The sequence below is a fragment of the Saccharomycodes ludwigii genome, chromosome VII (assembly GCF_020623625.1).
Source record: "Saccharomycodes ludwigii strain NBRC 1722 chromosome VII, whole genome shotgun sequence".
NCBI classification, from domain to species: Eukaryota; Fungi; Ascomycota; class Saccharomycetes; order Saccharomycodales; family Saccharomycodaceae; genus Saccharomycodes; species Saccharomycodes ludwigii.
Genome location: NC_060206.1, coordinates 301,382 through 318,196, shown reverse-complemented (window position 1 = coordinate 318,196; position 16,815 = coordinate 301,382). Strand labels below are relative to the sequence as shown.

Below are 16,815 nucleotides of genomic sequence, written 5' to 3'. Positions count from 1 at the left end.
GAGCCTTTAATCTATTTTTTTTTTTTTTTCCTGCCAATGTAGAATAACGTATAGTATATATTATATATAGAGACAAAAAAAAAAAAACACAAAAAAAAAAAAAAAAAAAAAAAATTAACAACAATAACGACAACAAGAGACTATAATATAATGTTGTTAGAAGTTAATAATGTGCATTGTGTATGTGCGTGGTCATGGGATATTCCATCAAATGTTAATACTAAAAATAATATTACGTATGACGATGATGTTTGTGGTATTTGTAGAGTAAGTTACAACGGCACCTGTCCTAAATGTAAAATACCTGGTGAAAAATGCCCATTGGTAGTCGGTGAATGCAGTCATAATTTCCACCTACATTGCATAACGAAATGGTTGCTTACGCCTACTTCAAAAGGACTATGTCCGATGTGTAGACAATTTTTCAGTTTAAGGCCCGATATAGACATTAATAAACCACAGATTGAATATTTCATTAAATTAGGCAAGGGTGCGAATCCTGATAATGGGGATGTTATTGGTGCAGGCGTTGACACTGTTATTGTTGAAGAAGATAATGATGGTGATTTTATAATTGAAGAAGATGTTCTAGTTGCTGATGAAGAAGCTGATGACCAGGGAAGAAATCAAAGAGTTAGCATTGAAGAGGAGGACGATGAAGAATACGAATATGGCGATGGTAGTGATGATGTACGATACTCTAGCTATGAAGGTTATGAAGATAACATATTAATGTGAAATTATTGATGGTACACTTATTAATGTAGTAGATTTATTAGATAAAAAAAAAAAAAAAACAAAAAAAGCGAGTCAAAAGTAGTATTAGGATATATAAAATCTCTTTATAAAGAGATTATTTAAAACCAAAAGAGACATGTCTAATTATGAAAGGCGCTGAAATAGGTTTCATTTTATTTTCAATTTTGTTTATTTTAATTATTTTTCAACAATTTACGGTATATTGTTGATGATAGAATTGATGGGTGCTTATTGTATTGTATGTATTTTGTATAAAGTGGAATAGAATGAGACTCATTGTTTAATTTCATATAGTTTACATACTGTTCCGCAACAGAACATGAGAAAAAGTAAGTAATATCTCCAATGAACCCAAATACACATATAAACATAAATATATCGATGCTTGTTAGCATAAATGATTATTTGAGTTTTAAGGATTAATATATTAAAGGAATATGTTTAATTTTGTGAAATAGTACTGGGGAAAGAAGCAAGTTTTTCTGATCAACACAGAGAGAATACAATTGTATCTTAAATAATAAAAGACACGAAATTATATGGCTGTCATGATATAAAATCCCAAAAAGAACAAAAAACTAGTTGCCGAAGTCGAGCCAGTAATTTTTGAGAATAATAATGAATTAGGCATTTACTAGATTCTGTTATGTCGGGAAGTAAATATATGGGAAAGGCAAAGGAGATAAATAAAGTTATTTTAATATTCTACTACTTATAGCAAGACAGATGTAATAGTTAGTTGCTTCCTCTTTTATATACTTTTTAACTAATAAAACTATAGCTTATATATTTCATAATCAACTACTCTAAATAAATCATCTCTTTTCACCTTTTATCTTATGTTTGTGTTAACCTTTTCCAATGTTTCATCGTTGTCCGCCGGGCATATTTTCCTTCTTGCGGCGGTCTCCGTATGTTAGGTACTCTCCATATCCTCGGAAGTACTTGCATTTCGTATAAAGCGTGATAAAGAGAATTCTACTTCATAAAAGAAATTTGTTATGTCGCAGAGAGGATATACTGAGAGGGGCAGGGTTAGTAAACAGATTTGATACTTTACTATTTATATCAAGGCAGATGTAATAGTTTGTTGCTTCCTCTTTTATATACTTTTAACTAATAACTTATATATTATAACTAATTTCATAATTGATTTCTCTTGAATAAATCCTCTCTTTATATACGATTTATTTTCACGTTTCTGTTTCTGTTCTTGTTTCGATGTTGACACGACAATGTTATATTATTATTGGTTGGTCCTTTATTAACCGATCCTTTATTAACCGATCTTTTATTAACCGATCTTTTATTAACCGATCATTCTATATTCTGTACGGATTGTGATAAACACAATTCTACTTCATAACAAAATTCGAATACCTGGTTTTGTGGTCTAGTTGGTTATGGCATCTGCTTAACACGCAGAACGTCCCCAGTTCGATCCTGGGCAAAATCAGTTGATACTTTTTATTTTTTACTTCTTTTTTTTTTTCAGAATTTGCTAATTTGTCATTAGAACCAAAATATTCAAAATAGTTGAAAAAAAAAAAAAAAGTTTTTTATAGACATTTTTGTTATTATTATTATTACAAACCAATTATTTGAAAAGTGCGCACAAAACGACAACAAGAAAAATACCACACTTTTTCATAGTATATGCATCTACGGTGTTTTCTACTTGCTTTTTATTTTTATTTTTTTTACTCTTTTCATTCTTTTTAATATGCTTCGCTTTCATTCGAAAGAGAAAGAAAGAAAGAAAGAAAGAAAAAAAGATAGAAAAAAAGAAAAAAAGATAGAAAAAAAGACAGAAAAAAAATATATATATAAATATTTTTCTTTCAAAGTTTTTTATTCACATTCCCTTAACATTTATCAGTCCCTTTCCTTCTTTCTTTTGCTGTTAAAAATGTTACTTAAATGTTACTCTTCTGCCCTTTCAGTTTTTCTTCTCGTACAGTTTTTAAATTATAAATTAAAGAAAAACAATTTTTTTTTGAAAGAAAAGAAAGAAACAAACAAATCAGAAGAAAAAGAAAAAAATATGGTTTACACTACAAGACAAATTGGCGCTAAGTACACCTTAGACTACAAATTATACATTGAACATGATGGTAAAGTTGTTTCTCCATTCCATGATATTCCATTGTATGCCGATAAAGAAAAGGGTATCTTAAACATGGTTGTTGAAATTCCAAGATGGACCAACGCCAAATTGGAAATCACCAAGGAAGACGCTTTAAACCCAATTATTCAAGATACCAAGAAGGGTAAATTAAGATTTGTAAGAAACTGTTTCCCACATCATGGTTATATTCAAAACTATGGTGCTTTCCCACAAACCTGGGAAGATCCAAATGAAACCCACCCAGAAACCAAAGCTGTTGGTGACAACGATCCATTAGATGTTTTAGAAATTGGTGAAAGTGTTGCTTATACTGGTCAAGTTAAACAAGTCAAAGTTTTGGGTGTTATGGCCTTGTTGGATGAAGGTGAGACCGATTGGAAGGTTATTGTTATTGACATCAACGATCCATTAGCTCCAAAGATGAATGACATTGAAGATGTTGAAAAACATATGCCAGGTTTGTTAAGAGCCACCAATGAATGGTTTAGAATTTACAAAATCCCTGATGGCAAGCCAGAAAACCAATTTGCCTTTAGTGGTGAAGCTAAAAATAAGAAGTATGCTTTAGAGGTTATTAAGGAATGTAATGAAGCCTGGAAGATATTGATTTCTGGTAAAGCTGTTGATTCCAAGAAGATTGATTTAACCAATACTACTTTGAAGGATACTCCAACATATAAACCGGACACTGTTATTCCAAAGGCTGCTCCATTGCCAGATGCTCCAATTGACAAGTCTATTGACAAGTGGTTCTTTATTTCTGGATCTGCTTAACTGCATGGTGCAAGTAAAAGTAAATTATAATGACAGCAATTATTATAAACTATTTAATTAGCTATATAAAATATTAGAAAAATGCTTGTTGAGAATTTTTAATAAAGTTTTGCAATTTTATTAAATCTTTCGTATTATTACTACCAATAACTTGGTTGCTCTTTTCTACACCACCGCTTACATCAACCCCAGTGATTAGGGGTATTGTTTTGATTGCTTGTGAAACATTATCTGGTGTTAGACCTCCAGCTAGAATAAAATTGAACTTTTTATTTTCAGGGAAATTAGTATTATCGTAATATTTCTTTAAAAAAGCTTGAATTCCAGGCCAGTTTAGTTGTTCTCCGGTGCCGCCTTGTTCTCCATCAAATAAAATAAGTAAATTCTCGAAAACTTTATTATTTGTTGTAGTATTAAAATATTCAGTTAATCTGATGATTTCGTCGCAATCTCTTGGAAAACACATTCTTTTATAAAATTTGTATTTTTTCCGAGTATCATCATCATCATCAGTGGTAACATTACCGTACTTGATATTATTTATAACCAGTTCAATCCATTGAGGATTATCATCATGGATTTGTATTATATCCAAACCGTAATCTTTTGAGATGTCTAAGATCTCTTCAATGCCTTGTTTTTGGAAAACACCAACTAATTCGACATCTTTAGATTGGTGGACCAGATTACTTATTTCTTTGGCTGTTAATGGATCACACGTTCTTTTCTTATTGGGTACACAGATTATACCTATGTTGTTTGCGTTTAGTGAGATTGCAGTTGCACAATCTTGTACCGACTTAACACCGCAAATTTTTATTATTTTGTTTTTTGAGGTCATTGATTTATAGTTTTTCGAATATTTTCGATTGTTTATATTCCTTTAATTAGACTGCTTTGTGTACAGCTTAGTAATAGTAAGAAGTGAGGGGAGGGGGAGGGGGAGAGAAAGCTGTATAAACGATCGCCCTCCATGTAAAAAGTGGAAAAAATTAAAAAAAAAATAAAAAAAGCTAAAAGGCTGTATAAATTTCAGATTTTTTTAACCCAAATGGTTATGGATGAAAAAAGAATAAGGGGAGAGAGAAAGAAAAGAATAAGAAATGTAATTCTTGTGTGCATTGTACATATGACGTTTGACTTTATTACTGAATTTATTCCGCATTAATAGCTTTTTTTTTTTCTATTCAATTATTTTTAATAGAGTCGTGCTATAACACACATGACCAATGTCCTTTCAGGTTAAAAAATAAAAATAAAAATAAAAAGTTCGACTTCAAAACTGAATAATTAAAAGTTTAATAAAAAAAAATAAAATATATATATATATATATAACAGTAGTATATAAAGGACATGGATAAAAAAATAACAAGAAATTAGGCTAGTTAATTCTACTCTTGATTCCCTTTACTCTATGTTATGAACACATTTCAACTCAAGCTTAGATCAACTGACACGCTTGCTTTTCCCAAAACTTTTGAGATAGCATAAGAAAAGCACAAAGCAAGGCACACATGTAAAGTGGTTGAAGCATACTACATATATGTTTCCCTTTTTTGACATCAACAATGGTACAACGAGTGCTTGAAGTCTGATCAGCAAAGAGAAATAAAAGAAAATGCTTGAATACATTTCAGTATGTATTTTCGTTCAGAAATATTGGCATGAAATTATATTCTAGACCAAAGGTGTATCATATACGCACGTGTATATGTCCATTCAGACGTGTTATCCGAACAAAAAATGTTGTATACATCGGGGATCATAATATAAACATACACTTTACCCGAACAAAGAAATATTAACTAACTTTTTTTTTTTCTTTTTTTTTTTTTTTTTTCCTTTCGCTATTTTTTAAATCAACTACAATTTGAAATTTAAAAAAGCATAGGCCAATTCTTTAATCGACAAATGTTGAAAGTTAATGATAAAAAGGAAATAAAGTTTTATGAAAGTGCTTTTGTGTTTTTCAAGAAAGAAAAAGGGATATTAAAAGACAAGTCAATTAGAAAATTAATCGGAACTCGGGTCAACGGGTATAAAGTGGTATCGACGATAGTAATTGATGTTTATCAAGGTTTTCCATTTTAAAAGCTGTTAACAAGCAAATTTTTAATCGTTAAAGTTGATTCAACATGGAACAATGTTAAAGGGGAAAAGGTAATAATAAAAGAGACTTGAAAGAGAAGGATAAAATCATAGAAAAACAAAAAAAAAAAAAGGAAAAGAGCGGGGAAATAGTTATTGTAGCTATTAAGTGACTTTATTTCGTATATTATAAAGTAATAGTAAGTCATTCCACGTGGTTGTAATAATAACGTGTTTATGAATGCGAGATATTTAAGGGAACTCTTGTTGTTACTGTTATCACTGGCTTTTTTTATTTTTTATTTTGTTGATCGCCGCTTCGCCTCTCAATTTCCAAGTTAAAAAAAAAAAAAAAAAAAAAGAGTAGCTGTTTATTAATCATGCCAACTGTTAACGAGACACGTAAAATACTTGCTTGAAAATTAAGAATCTTATTTTTATTCGTTAAGTTGACTATTTATTTATTTATTTATTTATTTTTCTTTCCGGTTATCGTAAATTTGCTAATTTCTAGAATCCGTATAAGATTCTTATAAAAAAAAAAGGAGAAAGACAACTTTTAAAATGTGAAATGGTTGCATGTTTTGTGGACGTTTTTCTGCTCCCTTGTTTTTTATAAGCATATCTTCCCATTTTAGAAAATATCTCGTGTTTTTTTTTTTTTTCTTTTTCTTTTTTTGGGGAGAGAGTGGGCAAAAGAGGGGTGAGTGGGAAAGAAAAGAGTGGGCAAAAGATGTACGAGGTATTGTGATGCAACATTTTTCGGAAAAATCATTTGGTTTCCATCCTAAAAATAAAAATAAAAATAAAAAAGAAAAGTTCCGCTTTCCTCCAAGTGGGATGCTGCTGTTGCTACTGCGGTTGCTACTACTGTTGCTACTACTGCTGCTACTACTGCTGCCACTACTGCTGCCACTACTGCTGCTACTGCTGCTGGTGCCGCCACTGCTGTTGTCCAAAATCACCGCTTACTGAAAATAACGCTCAAAAAAAATTTCTCATCATTTGATTTCCAAATTAATTAAAATATTGTATGTTACTTTTTGGAGTTCAACTAATTGACCAGTTGAACATAGTAGAATGGAATAAAAAATTTAAAAAAAAAAAAAAAAAAAGAAAAGAAAAGAGAGTTAAAATAAAAATTAAAAATAAAAAAAAAAAATTATATATAAGAGCTTCCATATTTGCTTTCTTTCTTCCAATTTATGATTTTGTCATCCATCATTTCTATCAATTTTTCCTTTTTCATTTTATTTTTAGTTGTTAAGGAAAAATATAAAACCCCAGAATAGTATAAGTCAATATACAATACAAAACTCTAATAAACAAACTCTAAACAAAAACATGTCCTTCGAAATCCCAAAAACTCAAAAAGGTGTTATTTTCTACGAAGCCGGTGGTAAATTAGAATACAAAGACTTGCCAGTCCCAACCCCAAAGCCAAATGAAATTTTGATCAATGTCAAATACTCTGGTGTCTGTCACACTGATTTGCACGCTTACAAAGGTGACTGGGCCGACCATGTTCCATTGAAGTTGCCATTGATCGGTGGTCACGAAGGTGCTGGTGTCGTTGTTGCTATGGGTGCCTCTGTCAAGGGCTGGAAGATTGGTGATTTAGCCGGTATTAAATGGTTGAACGGTTCTTGTATGAACTGTGAATACTGTGAGTTAGGTAACGAATCTAACTGTAAACATGCTGATTTGTCTGGTTACACCCATGACGGTTCTTTCCAACAATATGCTACCGCCGATGCTGTCCAAGCCGCCAAGATCCCAAAAGGTACTGATTTGGCTGAAGTTGCTCCAATCTTGTGTGCCGGTGTTACCGTCTACAAGGCTTTGAAGACTGCTGAATTGATTGCTGGTGACTGGGTTGCTATCAGTGGTGCTGCTGGTGGTTTAGGTTCTTTGGCCACTCAATACGCCAAGGCTATGGGTTACAGAGTTGTTGGTATTGATGGTGGTGAAGGTAAGAAAGAATTGTTCGAAAAATGTGGTGGTGAATATTTCATTGACTACACCAAAGAAAAGGATATTCCAGCTGCTGTTGTGAAGGCTACCAACGGTGGTGCTCACGGTGTCATTAACGTTTCCGTTTCTGAAAAAGCTATTTCTGCTTCCACTGAATACGTTAGAGCTAACGGTACTGTTGTTTTGGTTGGTATGCCAAGTGGTGCTAAGTGTATCTCTGATGTTTTCGACCAAGTTTCCAAATCTTTCAAGGTTGCTGGTTCTTATGTCGGTAACAGAGCTGATACCAGACAAGCTTTGGACTTCTTCGCCAGAGGTTTGGTTAGATCCCCAATCACTATTGAACCATTGAGTGACTTACCAGAAATTTACCAAAAGATGGCCGACAACAAATTGTTGGGTCGTGTTGTTGTTGACACTTCCAAATAAGCGGAAATGATATAATTTTTTAAGCTTTTATATAATGTGACGAAATTTTTTTAATGTTTTATTTTTCGATATACTTTTTTTGCCTTTTCAAGGCTGTTTTGTGTGTGGTTTTACTTGATTTCTTGTAAGCTTTTTTTGTAGTTATTAGCTGGCTTGATTTTGGTTGGGGTTTGAGCCGTGCTAAATCTAGGAACCCTTTTTTTAGTTTTTTTAAGATTTTTTGTGAGGGTCAGTAAAAGTCCGTTTGATCATATGTGATTTTGACATTTTAACAGGTTTTTACTCGAAAACTGACAATTGTGATATGTTCCCGTTGGCACATTAACCCTTAAAGCTTATGGCAGATGTGATACTGACAATATCAAAATAAAGTTCAGCATTAGCGAAGTTGCAAAAGCAAACTGATCAGTAATACAACAACAGACAGCGGGGTTATCTAAAAAGCTATCATACTTTCTGTATACAAGACCAAAATCTTTTATAATGACATCAATGCCAATATTCAAGCTAAGTTAATTTACAATGATTAGAGTTAAAAGGTCGATTTTTTTTTTTTTTTTTTTTTTTTTTTTTTTTTTTTTGCAAAGGAAGTGCATACAAAAGTCTTCTGAGAAAGTTACAAAAAAAAAAAAAAAAAAATTATTAAATTTACTTGTATTAAGCAATGCTAAAGACGTAGGCTCGACATATAAAAATATATCAAGCACAAATAAATAATAAATATCACTGAGCAAGATAGACAACGTTTGTCATTTATTAGCTACAAAAAACTTGCTTGAGCCATTTTTAAAGCACCTTCCTCAGTTTTATTACCACCAATAAACCCGGCGGCATGAACAAAGACACAATTTGGAATAGCGCTTTTAGCACTCAATTCATCGTCTCTCAATCCTCTCCATTCAGTAGGTAAACCTAATCTGAATTCAAAGGAGCCTGGTGAAATGGTTACAGTAGAAACTCTCCAGCTGCCAGAATTATCAGGGAACAAAACAAATTTGATTTGATTTTCTATTCCTAATTCCTTTTCAATAGCATGTAAATGCTCCTTCCATGGGACAAATTGAGTGAATTTAATTATAGCACCCCTTTCTGGATCAACAGTAAACCTATTGTTAATTGACTCTTCAACAATGGTTTTGGCTGGATACCAAGATTCTCCCAAGTTTTTAACATACCTAACAAAAATATCACCAATAAATTTACTAGCTTCTAAAAAGCATTTATCAAAATGGGCGTCACTTTGATCTGGGTGATTCCAATTAGGATTCATCGAGGAAATAACACCTGGCAAAGTTAACAATCCATTTTTAAAGCCTGGTTCAATGGACGATGGATAAGCAGAGACACCGTTGTCATTTGCATCAACACTTTCAATAAAATCATCATAAATTTTATTATACAAAACATCCAGCATTTTCTCATCTTCATTGGCATGGGACAACAAAAGTTGAATAATTCTTTTGCCAAAATGTTTGTAGATTAAGCCGGCACTACTTAGTTTAGTAGTGGTTTTTTTTTCCTTATCGAAATATTCTTGGAAAGTACGTTGATGATGATCATATTTATGTTGAGTTTCGTCGTAAACGCCACAAACATCAACAATGATATCTGCTTTTTCCCAATCTTCCGTTTTTCTAGATCTAATTAGTTTACTATTGGAGTATTCTGGTAATAGTTTGATCATGTAAACAGCCAAAGCTTCATCGGCATGGAATGAGCCTGAATGGGTACAGATAACTTTTTCGGGAACCATATTTGATTTAGACTTTTTGCTTTTGTCGGTTTTTGAGTCTTGTTTAGGAGAATTTCTTTTAATGCCAGACATCGATATTTACCCTTTGGATTATTTTTAAGGAAAAAGAAAAGAGAAAAAAAAGAAAAGGGAAAAAGAAAAGGGAAAAAGAAAAGGGAAACAAAGAAAGGAGAAAAAAAAGAAACGAGAAATAAAGAAAGGGGAAAAAGAAAAAGAGGAAAAAAAAAAATTTATATTTGCTTGTAATTTATAAACAGAAAAATAAAACTCCGATACGGGGAGTCGAACCCCGATCTCCACGGTGAAAGCGTGATGTGATAGCCGCTACACTATATCGGACTAATGAATGAGATTTTGAAAACGTAATTCAGACTTCCTCGTAACAACCACGGGTTCGGATTTGGCAATGAATTTCTCGTTCTAGTTCACTTTATATATATAAAATAATAATAGAAAAGATTATTTAGATTATAAATCAATCTTTAACAATATTTTGAAAGATATGCTTTTCTTAAGTGCTCTTACTCTCATTTTCATTGTTGATTCTAATGATTGGTGGCTAACCATTTATTACTAACCGTGCTTACCAATTGTGTTTTGAATATTACCTATAATAGACGTTTACAAGCGCCTTTCATATTACGGCACGTATGCTTCTCGAGATTTCTGTCGGCCTTTATTTGAAGGAAAACAGCATAGTGGTAAAAATAGAGTGAAGACAAGTAACATATTACAAATTGCATATCATAGTTTCATCGTTTTTGATAGCATATTTCTATTAGTGAACAAGTAATATTTGAGAGGTAGTAGTAAATTATTCTTTTTAAGTAACTATGTTTTAATTACTTTAGTAGATGTACTTTCAAATTAATGAAATATATTCTAAAAGAGATGTTATCGAGTAATTAATTATTCATAATAAATTAAAATAGTTTTCACTTACGGCACGTCACGTGAGTAATATACCCGGATAATTCAATATGGCAAATAAAAAAAAAAAAAAAAAAAATAATAATAATAATAATAATAATAATAATAATAATAATAGAAATATAAATACAAATAAAAACAAAAATGAATAAAAGATACACAAATTAAAAAAAAAATTTTTTTTTTCTTCTTACTTTTCCAAATTATCTTAAATTTGTCATAATCATCTTTTTACTTTGTTTAGACTCACCATTTACGTATCTTACGTGAACAATAATAAAAAAGAAAAGAAAGGAAAAAAAAAAAAAAAGCAATCAGCAAAATGCTCAAGAACGTATTTTTCAAACCTTCTTGGACTAGTATTGTCAAACAACAAGCCAGCAATAATAAGAACACAATTGGCCTAGCAAGATATTTAAGTAATGATTCCTATTCCAATACCAGGATTGTTCCAAAATTAAACACTTTTTATTCAGCTAACCCGCAGCACGAACATAACATGAATGAAATTAATTTTGTGTTAGAAAAATACAAAAATCTAATCAAATACCAGCAGAGTAACTATGACAAAACTGCTACCGCGGAGAATAAAGAAAGACCACATTGGTTAAGTGTCGATGATTATGCTATTTTGGGTGGTGGTACCAGATTAAAGCCAATCCAGTACGAAGAATTGGTTGAAAAACTAAACAACTTGTATTACATAGACAATGAATTAGCTAACGATGAAATATTGGGTGTTATCAATAAATATATTAGAAATTCTAGCAACACAAGTACTGCTACTAAAATACCCCAACTGGATCCTTTAGGGAGAAGTGTTTCGATTGGCGGAAGAAAAAGTAGCACCGCTAAAGTATATGTTGTTAAAGGCGAGGGCCAAATATTGGTTAATAACCAAAAACAGTTGACTGAATATTTCACCAAGTTAAAGGACAGAAAGAGTATTATATATCCGTTACAAGTGATTGATCAAGTTGGTAAATTTAATATTTACATAACTTGTTCTGGTGGCGGTGTTACTGGCCAGGCTGAAGCTGCCATGCATGCTATTTCCAAGAGTTTATTAGCTTTTAATCCGTTATGGAAATCAAGGTTACATAAGAGCGGAGTATTAAGTAGAGATTACAGACACGTTGAAAGAAAGAAGCCTGGTAAGAAGAAGGCTAGAAAAATGCCAACGTGGGTCAAACGTTAAATTTTTTTTTTTTTTTCTTTTTCTTTTTCTCCGGTTCAATTATATATATATATTTCCCTTTCTTGTATATATACCTATTTGTCTATTTATATAACTGAATATAATTGTTTATTATTTCTAAAATATAATTGCAAATCTTTTAGTTCTATGGTGGTACCATTTCTATGTTTTCTGAAATCATCTAAATCAGTAATTAGAGAAGTTAGTCTGTACAAAGTCAATTCATATAATTGATTTATAAAGGATTCTGTTATTACATACTGGGCGGTATTTTTATTTGTAGTGTTTATTTCTTGAATTTGTTGTTTAACTATACACCATACTAGTTTCTTAATATCATCTGGATGATTATTGCTGGTTAAGGTGTTCATTATTAGCTAGTACATAAGGGATTTTTTTTTTTTTTTTTCCTTTTACTGTTTAATGAGGATATGAGATTTGAAAAGTTTGAGGGTTAGAAAATGGAAACAATTTTTCACAGTTGGAGTTGAATATAAATTGAAAAGAAGGAGGTGTCCGTGGAGGTGTCCGTGGAGGTGTCCGTGGAGGTGTCCGTGGAGGTGTCCGTGGATAGTCCGAAAGAGCGGGATATATCTAAGACCGACAACACCTGGACACCACACCACACTACTACAACTTTATTTATTTTTGGGTGCCAAACAAATCAAAAAAGCGAAAAGGGGCACAGGAGAAACGGGTGCATGCGAGTCACTAACACTTAAGCAAAGATTTGAACAAAAATAATAATATTTTTTAAAAACTGGGCCAAATAAAAGATAGTCCACAGATTTACAGAATTCATCGTGGTCCACTAACAACAATCTTTTTTTATCCAAACTTGTTGAAAAAAATAAAAGAAAAATTAAAAGAAAAAAATAATTAACCTTTATTAATTCAATCGTTGCGCAATATTCAGTTTATCTAAAGTATCCACTATTATTTTAACTAAAGCACAAAAGAAACTCTGTATAATTTCCACCACATATCACCCCATATAATAATGAGTACCAGTGGGAAGTCCATGTCACAACAACAGAAAACTTCTGCAACAACAATGAACAACGACCATAAACAATACACATTCTCATATATTTTAAGCCCCAATGTAGAACTATCCCCGATGCATATATTAGCAGTTACAAAAATATTATATTTTAACAATGGAACGACTACCAACAATAATAACAATATTTTAACTGGAGGTAGAGATGGTACCATTATTAATCACAGAAGTAATAAAGCAATGCATATTCATAGCGACTGGATAAGTGACATTATCCAGGTTGATCTCAACGACAGTCATAGTCCCTCCCCATATTTGTTATTTCTAACAACTTCACATGATTTTAGTATTGGATATTTAAGAGTTAACAAGTATGATCCAGAAGATTGGTATTTTAAGATTATTGGCTATCATGCAGATTACGTTAAAAAAATATTCGTTATAAAAACCAACAATAAGAATCAACAGCAAGAGCATGATGGAAATGTGGTGGTTTTTGGGACCATTGGTCTAGATGAAAAGTTAAAAATATGGAAATATACAGATTGCATGGATAGTGCTATCGGTAATGAAAGCAATAATAAAAAGCACCGTTCACACAAGAGCACCGACGACAATATAATGGCCGAATTGTTATGCACCTTTGATAATAGCACTGATTCGGTTCTTTATAGCAAGAGTAATATATTGGCCAGCACTCTTTCCTTGAGCAACAATAACAACAATTTTAGTTCTTTGTATGGGTGTTGCTATTTTAAAGACTTTAATATAGTGGTTATTGGAGACAGCAATGGGAAATTGAAATTTCTAAGAATATTGCCGGCAGGGCTCAGTGACAATGGCGAGAGTGAAGTTTTATTACAACTATTTTACCAACATGATAATGAGAAACAGTGCAATGTCAAGTTTATTCACGAACTCCCTCATCGAGATAATACTAATGACTCTACAAAAATGCTGGTTGTTTACAGCACAGGGTTATTTGAGCTATGGAATGTATCCAATCAGATATCGTTAATTATGAGACTAGAAGCTTGGAATTGGGATTGCTCTATTTGGTGCTGTACGGACGGTCTTGGTTATTCTGATACCGGCACATCGGTTGTAATTGGCGATTCCGAGGGAAAGATATCTCTACTTAATATTTATAATAATAACATGTTATCTACGGAACTGATATACCAGTCAAAATATAATAGTAAAGACAATGATTCCATAATTAACCATGATCATAATCCAGGTATACTATCTCTAGCAGTAGATAATTCCAACAATAATCTATGGTTTTCTCCTTCCAATTCTTCTGATTTATATTATTTCAACTTGGGTAGTAATATCTCCGATACTATATTTAATGGTAGACAAATAACACCACAAGTGATAAGAGGTGGACATGCGCTTTGCAAATGTTCTTTATTAATGAATAGACGCCATGTTATAACCGAAAATACCAAGGGTGAAATACAGAAGTGGGATATAATTTCTTGTGAACTCTTGGAAGTTTTCCCACCAGGTTGCAAATTCGATGAAGTTGTTTCCAATTGCAATACCAAGGAAATTTTGCCTCATTGGTGCACTGTGTCTATTAAAACGGGGAAATTATGTATTAAACTATCACCAAAGTTTCTAAGTTGTGAAGTTTATGGGGGTGCGCTAAGTGGCTACGATTTTATTAATGACAAATCAATAGCTTATCAGTATACAACAACAAATCCCAAGAAATTAATATCCCAACATCAGCATCAGCAAACGAATCAACCTTTTATATTGGACAAAGATTTACGCTATAATTTGGGGAAAATAGTTTTAAACTCTCTACTCTATCAATTTGTGGAATTTGAATTTTTCAAAGACTTGAAATTTAGAAAAGAACTATTTAATTACCAACAGCAAGTCCAAGTGCAACAACGTCAGGGTAAAAAGAAAAGCAGTAATCATAATTCCATGCCAAATACACCTGTGACTGCTAACTCTTCATTTATATCTTCAAATAACGGCACTGATGATTATTTTTCAAATAAACCTACAGGGGCTATTATGGACAATAATTATAAGAACACTTTTGAAAAAAATGCTGAACCGTTATCTACAGAAAAGAAAAAAAGACTATCTATTTTCACTAAATTTACGTCTACTTCAAGCACCCCACATTCAACGCCGAGTACACCAGTTTTTACAGAGGCTGGTGCTTCTATTCATACCAATACAGCTATGCCTACCAAGCCTACTAGTCAACCTTCTTTGAATAGTACTGCTTCTTTTTCTAATAATAATAATAATAATAATAATAATAATAATAACAGTAGTAGTGTCGTCAATGGAAGTGCTAACAAAACAGTTAACTCACCTTCATATTTAACCCGTAGACTAAAAAAGCTTTCAATGGCAGGCAGTAACTATTCGACAGATGATTTCTCAAGTGATTTGGAAAACTCCTTGCAGACACTCCCACCTCAAACAAGTGGGGGCTCATCCTTCCTTCCTCATAATGATTTGGTGAACTTTTCATCCACTGACATGCCTAAAAACAGCATCCATAGTGGTGATGCTGCTACGGCAAATACCGGTACCAATATTCGTAAAACTGAATTTATTAGTGATTTCATCAAGAATATTTATGATGAGTATAAGAAAGCATTTGATAATAAAAATGGAACTTCTAGTGGCAGCGATAGTAACAATTCTTCCTCTGGGCTTTTTAATTCCACCACCAGTAGTAATACTAATGGTAATAGTTCTGGGAACAATACTTCCAATAGCGGCAGCAGTGGCAGCAATAGCAACGGTTCATCTTCCTTTAATAAATTTAAATTAAGTTCAAAGAAACCAATGCTGCTTGAATCCAAGTTATCTCAAGATTATTCATCCCCATTAATAAAACTTAAATCTGATTGCTTGTTGATTGTTAATAAAAAATTGGAAAGTGGCGAGATTGTTTATTTTTCTACGACACGATCAATACCGACTAATATAGAGAACACTACTGATACTAATACAATTGCCACTAACAATAACGATATCGTGAATGCAAAAGTGTATTACGAAAATTTGGAGACACACTTGCCGTATTGGATGTCTACGACCCTATTCAAAGACAAGACTGGGAAATACGTCAAAGCATATCCTAAATTATCATTTATCATTAAAGAGTATAATCCACCGGATACGGCATTTAACACGGCTGTTGTAAAGACTTCTAATAAAAAGGAAGAGTCTAAATCCAAAATGCATTATTTTGGATTTGGAGGTGGAAGCAGTAGCAGCAACGCTAATGGCAACAACTCTGACAGTTCTAATGTATTTAGTGATAGACATGATTCTAAAAACCATAAGGGATCCAAATTACCTCTTATTTCGGATAACAATTCCAAGTTGAATGCTCCAACTATGATCAAAGTTAAGAAGATTCTACTTTATATAGTAGATAGATTTAATTCCAAAACCCCAGAAATGAAACAAAAAATACCAGCAGACGAGTGGTTAGAATTGTTATGTAAGGGACAAGTGTTGGAAAACGAGTTAACGTTAGGTTCAGTAAAGACATTGTATTGGAAGAATTCGGGAGATATTGTTTTGGAATATAGAAGAAAGAACCGTAGAAAAGTGGGCAAGAAATAATAAAAGCTTTTTTGATTTTTATCACGACTATTTTATTTTCTATTTTTTTTTTTTTTTTTTTTAATATCTTATGGATTAAATAATTTGTTAATTAATAAAATCCATCTTGCATTGAAGATGTTTTACTTTTTTTTTTTTTATTCAAAGATGAAGAAAGATT

General features: G+C 32.1%; 9 protein-coding genes and 2 non-coding genes across 11 annotated transcripts; 7 read left to right on the top strand and 4 right to left on the bottom strand.

Annotated features, from left to right (window-relative positions):
- Nucleotides 1–150: 150 nt before the first annotated feature.
- APC11 (anaphase promoting complex subunit 11) lies at nt 151–738 on the top strand (the record flags this gene model as incomplete). Its single annotated transcript, XM_046081083.1, has 1 exon — nt 151–738. One exon carries the CDS (start codon nt 151–153, stop codon nt 736–738), a length of 588 nt encoding a protein of 195 aa, XP_045932725.1.
- Nucleotides 739–2,141: 1,403 nt separating this feature from the next.
- SCDLUD_005128 lies at nt 2,142–2,215 on the top strand. The gene has a single exon. It is a non-coding gene; the product is annotated as a tRNA-Val (tRNA).
- Nucleotides 2,216–2,803: 588 nt separating this feature from the next.
- On the top strand, nt 2,804–3,661 carry IPP1 (inorganic diphosphatase IPP1; the record flags this gene model as incomplete). Its single annotated transcript, XM_046081082.1, has 1 exon — nt 2,804–3,661. The coding sequence occupies one exon, from the start codon at nt 2,804–2,806 to the stop codon at nt 3,659–3,661; it is 858 nt and encodes a 285-aa protein (XP_045932724.1).
- A 73-nt stretch (nt 3,662–3,734) lies between these two features.
- Nucleotides 3,735–4,502, bottom strand: TRP1 (phosphoribosylanthranilate isomerase TRP1; the record flags this gene model as incomplete). Its single annotated transcript, XM_046081081.1, has 1 exon — nt 3,735–4,502. The coding sequence occupies one exon, from the start codon at nt 4,500–4,502 to the stop codon at nt 3,735–3,737; it is 768 nt and encodes a 255-aa protein (XP_045932723.1).
- A 1,628-nt stretch (nt 4,503–6,130) lies between these two features.
- Nucleotides 6,131–6,775, top strand: SCDLUD_005125 (uncharacterized protein; the record flags this gene model as incomplete). Its single annotated transcript, XM_046076928.1, has 2 exons — nt 6,131–6,152; nt 6,570–6,775. The coding sequence occupies 2 exons, from the start codon at nt 6,131–6,133 to the stop codon at nt 6,773–6,775; spliced, it is 228 nt and encodes a 75-aa protein (XP_045932722.1).
- Nucleotides 6,776–7,094: 319 nt separating this feature from the next.
- SCDLUD_005124 (zinc-dependent alcohol dehydrogenase) lies at nt 7,095–8,153 on the top strand (the record flags this gene model as incomplete). Its single annotated transcript, XM_046081080.1, has 1 exon — nt 7,095–8,153. The coding sequence occupies one exon, from the start codon at nt 7,095–7,097 to the stop codon at nt 8,151–8,153; it is 1,059 nt and encodes a 352-aa protein (XP_045932721.1).
- Nucleotides 8,154–8,913: 760 nt separating this feature from the next.
- MYG1 (Myg1p) lies at nt 8,914–9,906 on the bottom strand (the record flags this gene model as incomplete). Its single annotated transcript, XM_046081079.1, has 1 exon — nt 8,914–9,906. One exon carries the CDS (start codon nt 9,904–9,906, stop codon nt 8,914–8,916), a length of 993 nt encoding a protein of 330 aa, XP_045932720.1.
- Nucleotides 9,907–10,173: 267 nt separating this feature from the next.
- On the bottom strand, nt 10,174–10,245 carry SCDLUD_005122. Its single transcript has one exon. It is a non-coding gene; the product is annotated as a tRNA-Glu (tRNA).
- A 913-nt stretch (nt 10,246–11,158) lies between these two features.
- Nucleotides 11,159–12,034, top strand: MRPS9 (mitochondrial 37S ribosomal protein uS9m; the record flags this gene model as incomplete). Its single annotated transcript, XM_046081078.1, has 1 exon — nt 11,159–12,034. The coding sequence occupies one exon, from the start codon at nt 11,159–11,161 to the stop codon at nt 12,032–12,034; it is 876 nt and encodes a 291-aa protein (XP_045932719.1).
- Nucleotides 12,035–12,120: 86 nt separating this feature from the next.
- MHF1 (Mhf1p) lies at nt 12,121–12,405 on the bottom strand (the record flags this gene model as incomplete). Its single annotated transcript, XM_046076894.1, has 1 exon — nt 12,121–12,405. One exon carries the CDS (start codon nt 12,403–12,405, stop codon nt 12,121–12,123), a length of 285 nt encoding a protein of 94 aa, XP_045932718.1.
- A 629-nt stretch (nt 12,406–13,034) lies between these two features.
- DUF1 (Duf1p) lies at nt 13,035–16,655 on the top strand (the record flags this gene model as incomplete). The annotated part of the gene is made up of 1 exon (XM_046081077.1): nt 13,035–16,655. The coding sequence occupies one exon, from the start codon at nt 13,035–13,037 to the stop codon at nt 16,653–16,655; it is 3,621 nt and encodes a 1,206-aa protein (XP_045932717.1).
- Nucleotides 16,656–16,815: the final 160 nt, after the last annotated feature.